Source organism: Stylophora pistillata, chromosome 10 (genome assembly GCF_964205215.1).
Source record: "Stylophora pistillata chromosome 10, jaStyPist1.2, whole genome shotgun sequence".
NCBI classification, from domain to species: domain Eukaryota; kingdom Metazoa; phylum Cnidaria; class Anthozoa; order Scleractinia; family Pocilloporidae; genus Stylophora; species Stylophora pistillata.
In genome coordinates this window covers 29,758,916-29,766,623 of record NC_142528.1, presented here as the reverse complement: position 1 = coordinate 29,766,623, position 7,708 = coordinate 29,758,916, and the positions used below count along the sequence as shown (strand labels likewise).

Sequence of the window (7,708 nt, the reverse complement as noted above, 5' to 3'; positions counted from 1 at the left end):
CGCGCTTTGATTGGTCCCCTTCAGCTCCCGCCATCCTCTCGACCAATCAGATACAAAATTAAACTAACCAATTCCGTGACTTGGTTACGCGCGTTTGCCAACTTTGATTTAAGTTTTTGTTCTCATTGGCTTCTGGTGTCTTCATTTCTGATTGACCTTTTTAATTACTTTGGTTTGCGAAACGTAATCGAATTGTGCTCAAATATAGTAGTATTGCGCGCGTTTTCGACTCGACTTACGGCTCGCAAAACCAAACCTAATCATGCGGTGTACATTAGCATAAAGTGTTTCCGGTCTGTTACATTTTTCAACAAATGGAACGAACGGCTCAGCTCCTGCTTTCCTTCTCAGTCCATCACAAGAACAAGACGGGACCTGCCAACAAACTAACCAACTGGGTCAATAACAAAACTGAAGCATTTATATTCAAATAAATAATCTTTTCATACCTTTGTGATAAAGTTACCACCGTGTATGCAGAGAGAAATCAATATTTAAAATAAGCTACAATATTAATCGGCATCGCACGCCTAGATCAAACATTACTTCGCGTTCTAAATTCTAAAATTACGGTTAAATGGATGTTACTTAGTCCGATTCTTACAAGATGAAACATGACAAGATGCCATAGCTGCTGCAAGACAACAATAATCTTCCATTCAATAAGCAACCCCGATTCAGATAGGTCTTGAGTTAAGAGATCTACAAAAATAAAAAAATAACGAGAAATCCTTTCGAATTGTCATCTGGTCAGTTAGAGCAATTTGCAAAAGAGTGTCGAGTGTAGTTCCAATGGGTACTAGCGAACTCCATATGCATATAGATTATAATAATATTTCAACATCTTTAACGTTCTTGAGCAAATCCTAAGGATGACCTCATGTCGATTGACTTTACAATCAAAAGATTTCTTTAAAAAACAACTCAAAGCGAGCCTAAGGAACTGTAATTAGCAGAAAAATTGTAAATAAGCATTTTACAGTGTCAATCGCGAGTCAGAATTACACCAGACCTCAATTCATTTTGACTTCCACCGATACGAGACAAATTTTGTAACACACTCCCCTCCTCTTGCCTGTTTCGAGAATTTTGCTAATGACAAGAAGGCATAGAACCAATACTTACGTTTTAAGAAGGGAAGTAACTAATTTATTTCAAAAAGTACTGGCCAATGGAAAAAAAAATAGGCAATAAGCCGTTTTGTCTTCGCAGTAAACTTAAACCAAATCCAAAAGTGAGGAAGTCAATTTGACCAAACCAAAGAAATTAAAAAGTTGATATAAATTGAGTAAATTATCTAAGAGTGAAAGGGCGTTATCAGATGCGATTAATAACTCAAATTCCAAAACATATTACAATACATACTATTAAAAATGAATTAATTTTTCAAATCACCAACTTAACTGTAACACACGACCTGTTGGTTCCTGGCAACTTCACACATCAGTTAATACCACACGTGTCCTTTTGGTTGGTATATAAAAATGTTATAGTAGCGTTTATAGAAGCTACTGTACCTCACAATTTGGATGGTCGCTTCGGAGAAATCTTCAATTGAGTGCCGAAAGTAATTCGAGACTGCTTTGGTTTTGCTTTTCTCCGCTCTGTGATTGGTCCAAGAAATTCGCGCCACTCTCTCAACTAATCAGATGCAAAACTAAAAACCAATCGCGACTTGGGCGCCTACGTTTTCCCGCGCTTTACTCGATTGTTTTCACTTTAGTTCTAATTAGCTCTTGACGGTTTTTTCCTGTCTTCTGATTGGCCGCCGTGATCGTTTTGATTTGACGACACTCGATCGAAAAGCTCTCCAGTAGCGAGTAAGATTATTTCCATCACAAAATGTCTTAGATTCACATTTTTCTGAGACGGAAAAACACCACAGAGATGCAAGAAAGCAAGAAAAAGAAACAGCATGTCATGAATAAAAAAGGTAAGCAAGAAATCGCAACATGACGAAGTCACAAACAAATTGGACGAGAGTCGGCGAAAACGGCTGGCAACCAGTGTTGTAAAGGCAAGGCGGATTCACCTAATGAAATTTTCGAGTAAACGAAATGTATCGATTGCTTGACAGACAGATTTACGGGTAAAATTATTGTCCAGGTTGGAACATACTCAGCAACAAGTCATGGCGACAAGACGTGCAAACAGTTCCCAGGGGTACCGCATCTCCCTAGCCCCCCTCCTTTCACAACCCCACCCACTCCTTACTCTTCCACAAACAAAAACACACTAACAAACAAAGGGCAAAACATGAAATGCTATGCAAAAGGTTAACCGTGGCATTGTAACCTACTTGAGTTGTATAGAGGTAGTTAAAATGTGTTTGAAAGTTTCTGCACACGGCATTTTAAGGCTATGAGGGAGGAAAGATAAAAAAATGACGACTCCCTTTCAGCGGGCTTGTGATCAGCTCCCTCACCCGTCTCTCTTATAAGCCACCCTCCCTCCCCCCTCCTCCTTCTTGGGAAGCCCTGTACGTAAAATAAGTCCAAGAGAGTTATTTCAATCAGTTTTTGTGTTAGCTGACTTGGTAAAACATGGAATAGTTTGGTAAAAACCTTCGTACACGTGACAAAATTTTCCCCCGAAACACGCACTGTAAGAACACACTTATTTGATATCCTGCGTATGATCGCAGCAAGAATATCACCCTTATCGGCTTGCTTTGGGAGCAATAGACGCGGAGACCTAACGCACTGATTTGCTACCTTGCATATCCCGACCTTCACCTACGGCAAATTTTCCTGTACAGTTACAGCAATTGATGACAGTTGAAGGAAGAACCACTCTCACCGACTCTCGACCCCGTTTGATCTTGGTTTTACATAAGTTTCACAGTGAATACCGCTCTACACAGTCCACAAAAAGGTTAGAAAAAGGTCGAAGGGAGAAAAAGCAGAGGTTACTCAAAGCAGGTTAAAGGTCACAGCGTGCTATTTATCCTTTTCTTTCTTCATAGGTTTTATTCTGAAGTAGCTGATGTTAAGGTAGTCACAGATGTCCGTACCAAGAGCAAAGTTGTACCGCAGCTGTTCAAACAACACATGACCCTGGAATAGACGGGTAAGACGCAGTCAATAGAGAAGGTACAGCGGTATCCCCAAATGGGCCATTTTACAATTGTGTACTTAGTTCCCAAGCCTTTGATTTGAAGTGAGGCTGAAGGTGACCTTGTTGTTAAAGAGACCAGTATTTGAAAAGCAGCAACGTTCCTGTTCTCACTCCTATACAAAGGCTTGGCAACAACTCAGTTTGTCGTAGCTCCCAACTAGCACAGATTCAAATCCCATCGAGACCTGAATTTTTTTTCAAGCAACAGCTGAAAAATTGCCGCTCATTTGCGAGGATCATGGCGTTATTTGGCTTTGGTTGTGCTTGGAAATGAACGCAGAATCTGTTTCAGGGTTGCCACTCATTAGAACCCAAAAAATTCCGACTTTTCCCTGACCTCAAAACATTCTTCACTGACCTTGAATTAAATTAATTATCAAACAGGCCAAATCCACTTTTACATTTCTCCATCGCTTTTAAGCTTTCTATCCGATTTGCTACACTCGATCGACTACTTCACAAACCTTTGTGGAACCCTCAAAACAAAATTCCCTGACTTTTCACTGACTTTGACGAGAACTAAGATTTTCCCCGACTTTTCCCTGACCTTGAAAAGTTTTTGTTTTTCCCTGACTTTTCCCTGACCGTGGCAACCCTGTGTTTCTCTGTTTCATGGTTCTCTAAGGCTGCCAAAAGTACAACGCGGTTTCTCAAAGTTTTCCCTTTCTTGCTTATTTCGTGGTATCAACTTGCTTACTTTTTCTTTTTTTCACTTGTTGTAGCACATATACTGTACACTGTGGCAATCCACCCGTGAAAAAATGTCAGGAGACTTACCATCATACACCACAATAAAACATATTCATCAATTGGAGAGCCGTAATGAATATTAAGAATCTGAAGAATCCCTCCGATCATAGTGGAATCTTTGAATTCAACTGGACTCCGTGTCATACAACCAACCTATTGACAGTCAAGACAATGTTAATAAGGTATCTGGAGGACGAACAACTGAAAGGCTCTAGGCAAAAAATAATTATTCTTGCAGTTTCAAAGAAATAATTTGCTCTCTAAGATCTGATCTAGGATCTGATGACAATGCATTTTTTCTTGGTTGAGGATTGGTGTTATAATTGTATCTCCTGGTAGATCTCTACGCTAATTCTCGATCCTGTCTGCCCACTGTGTACCGAAACTGTTCCACAGTTTCTGCTACTAATCATTCTTGGGGGTTGAAATAAGAGTTGAGATGCCAAGCTGTTCCTTTTGACCCCAAAGGCACTCAATGTTGGAATGTAGATTTCCCTTTATGAGAGGAACATAACTTTGTTTCTGTCGCTGAGAAATGACGTGTATGTAAAAATCAAGATTCAGGCGGGTTTGTTTGTCATTTTTTTCCAAGAAAATCTCTTGTTTCTTAAAAATTCTAAATGAAAAGATACATGTATAATGACCTCCCTATCAGTCAAGATAACAGGAAACTCTTAAATAACAGAAGAGCCAACTCCTAATGACACGCTAAACTACTGCAAGACTCTCTCCTCACCCTCATCTTTACAAAGAACTTTGCCTAAGCCTTTACTAGTGAATTAAACAAAGGTACCTGAGACACAACAATCACATAAAGAAAGATCTTTATTATATAGTCAAGAGCATGGGACAAAGGAAAAATTCTAAGTCCCCATTAGGAATTGAACCTCAAACCTTCGGACTCCGCACTCCAATGCTCTACCACTAAGCCACAGAGATTCAATGGAGAGCAAGGCCTACCACAAAGTTCACATATGACACGCACTCCGCATACTGCTAGGATTGGCAATGTCGATAGCGTCATGTTTTGTAAAGAATAAGAAAGGTGGTAAATTTTGAGCTCGGTAAAGAATAAAGAATGATGTTTATCGTCTAGTCAAAAGCGTGGGATAGAGGAAAAAAAAAACTTGATGATTATCGTCTAGTTTTTTTTTTTTTTTCCTTTTGTCCCACGCTCGTGACTAGAGGATAAACATCAATCTTAAATTCTTTTCCGAGCTCAAAACTTACCATCCTTCTTATTCTTTACTAAATAATCACATAGCACATACCACTAGTTTGATTGTAATCTTGGAACACGCCAATCCAAACGCCATGACAAATAAACATGGGTGCTTACGAAATACACTTGTGGAGGAGGTTGTCGCAGTAAGATAGGCCATATATAACATAGCAGCAATAGGAAACAATGGTGATAAAACGCTAGTGCCCTGAAAAACAAACAAAACCAAGTAATTCTTTGTATGACTAGTAATTTAGAAAATGGGCCCGTGATTTTGCAACTTTTGGAGATAACATTTAAAGTTTCTAATTAAATGTAACATTACCAGAAATCGTGGACATTTCGAGCCCGTTAACAATTGTCAGCGGTATATCATGTTGCACTCCAGAAAAATAAAATCCAATATGGCGGCACTTATCGCTCGTTCGAAAAGGAAACATGTTTCTTGCGATGTTCTTCACAGGTTGAGCACTGTTGATTTATTGTAGGCAGAAAATAGTAAAAAGAGAAGGTCGAAAGTTAATTGCACGGGATTTTATGAGGCAGAGCGTGTTGTTGCAAGCCGAGATGATGTAGAGGTAAGAAGAACAGACCTTAAAGTAAAATTGTTGTTAATTTAATATCAGCAACTTATGAAGTGTTACTACGTTTAAGGGAGCCAAATATCTTGTCAATATGCATGAAACTTTCAGTTTTGCAGTTTCAGTGTTTACAATTAAGCTTACAACAACGAAGATTATCTTATCAAAATGAGATGGAACAAAAAGAGGTTTCCCTGAAGGAAAAAAAAAAAACTATGTACCTCTATTCTACAGAAATAAACAATGATATTTAAAACCTAGAAATAAAATTTCCTCACCCCTTATCTATTATCTGTTTGCAGTTACTTTGAATCTCCAAAGCCTGGGAAGGAGATAATTGAGGAATGTGTCGACAGGATGCGTGTGTCATTGTTAGATGCCCTAAGACACAAAGGACCAGAGCAGAGACTGACTTTAGAATTCTGTCATGATGTATATAAATATTTGTTTTATGGGAAAGGGAGGGATGCTAAAGAAAAGAATTGGCATTTGTTTGATGAAAATGATTTTAGTAAATGTAAGCTACCACCTAGTTGGAACTGTATATATGACAGACATGGGGATGGTGTCAAACTTAGATTTCCTCTTAAAATGAGAAAATTCCTACAGTTATCTCCAGTAACATATCAGAGGGTAGCTGAGAATATTGTGGAGGCCCCAAGGGCTTATATTGAGAAGATCACTACCAAGTTTAGTAAAGTCCCTTCATCATTTAATTAGTGTAATCGAGTGAACTTACAATGGAATTAACATAGCCTTCTTTGTAAATTAATTTTTTTCACACACTATAACTTCTCAGCTTTAGGCATTACTAATTTTCGACCTTATTACTTTCACATGATGCTAGGAATTATAAGAAACTTATTCATTATTATTCCTGGAGCTGACCACTGGGCTGGAATCCTGTTTCAATATGTTTTACCAGTGTTACTGAGGTCAGTATTTAAGGATTAATTTTATTTAGCTGGGACCTCTCAATAAAGCTAATGAGTTCCTGTTTTTTAAGTTTAGAGAGGGCTTTTGTACTAAGACCCCTCTCTTTCATGATTTCCTTGAGCCGCTTGATAGTGAGTTTGCTGTAATCTTCCCTGGGAGTGAGGTCCTGCGTGTCTTCATCTTCGGAAAGTTAAGCTTTTTCAATGAGTCCAATAAGTTCCATTTTTTTAAGTTTTGACAGGCCTTTTGGCCAAAGACCTTTTTCTTTGATGAGTTCCCTCAACTGCTTCACTGAGAGGTTTGTTAAATTCACCTCAGGAGTGGGAATGTCATCATCCTGAATTGTATCAGGGGAATCCACACAGCATGCCCTTTTTTGTTTCCTAATTTCACTGATTTCAGTATTCCAGTACTCCAGCTTTCTTTTTGTACACTGACCTTTCATTCTCTCATGATGTTTCAAATCCCATTGCCAACTCTCTGTATAGAGTATGTCCTTTGCTGCATCCCATTTGTTAGACTTGTTGAACAATACCCTTTTTGCTTCGTCGTTGTTTTTTTCCACACCTTGACCAGTGAATTTTTTGAAGCAGCTATGCATTTTCACAAAGAAGGGGATGTGGAACACCAAAGTGTGCATGTAAGGGGTTACCCTGGGTCTGGTATACCCAGGCCTTATCCCCTTTAATGAGCAAAACAGCTCAACCTATGATTTGGCCTGTGCAAAAAGGGCATTTGCAGCAGTTTTGGACAAATTAAAATCAGAAATCTGATTATACAAACACTCAAATTCAGTCCAGATTTGCTCCACTGTTTCACAAGTATCAGAATAGAGAACTTCACTTAATTTTGAGGGAAGTCCATTGAGCAGTTTCTTCTTTTGAGAACCAAGAAGACTAGTAAATTCTTTTACTTGGCTTTCTGACCCATCTGCATTTTTTTGTTCCATATTGAAAATGAAATGCACAAAGAATTAATCGCTTTAAGGTTTGTTTTTAATTTTCCCCGCGTATTTACTCTCATTAAAACCAAGCCTGGTACTGCTAATAGAGGATTTTTGAGAGCCTGGAACCTAAATTATATCCCGTGAAACATCTGTGGA

The 7,708-nt window shown here is 38.6% G+C and overlaps 1 protein-coding gene and 1 long non-coding RNA gene across 2 annotated transcripts; one reads left to right on the top strand and one right to left on the bottom strand.

The window, feature by feature from the left end:
- Positions 1-399: 399 nt before the first annotated feature.
- On the bottom strand, positions 400-5,286 carry LOC148722627 (choline/ethanolaminephosphotransferase 1-like). Its single transcript, XM_088735991.1, has 3 exons — positions 5,139-5,286; positions 3,895-4,020; positions 400-3,056 (listed from the first exon to the last, which is right to left on the bottom strand). Exons 1-3 carry the CDS (start codon positions 5,256-5,258, stop codon positions 2,940-2,942), a joined length of 363 nt encoding a protein of 120 aa, XP_088592117.1. The 5' UTR covers positions 5,259-5,286; the 3' UTR covers positions 400-2,939.
- LOC148722626 (uncharacterized) lies at positions 5,287-6,673 on the top strand. The gene is made up of 2 exons (XR_015992461.1): positions 5,287-5,667; positions 5,973-6,673. It is a non-coding gene; the product is annotated as an uncharacterized LOC148722626 (long non-coding RNA).
- The last annotated feature ends 1,035 nt before the right edge of the window (positions 6,674-7,708 follow it).

What these genes read in the sequence shown, in the direction of transcription:
- LOC148722627 (XM_088735991.1), bottom strand. Translation starts at nt 5,258, where the DNA reads ATGTTATATATGGCCTATCTTACTGCGACAACCTCCTCCACAAGTGTA. An exon ending in AGATTACAATCAAACTAGTG is followed by an intron (nt 4,021 to 5,138) that starts GTATGTGCTATG and finishes GACTGTCAATAG; the next exon opens with GTTGGTTGTATGACACGGAG. An exon ending in TTTTATTGTGGTGTATGATG is followed by an intron (nt 3,057 to 3,894) that starts GTAAGTCTCCTG and finishes CGTCTATTCCAG; the next exon opens with GGTCATGTGTTGTTTGAACA.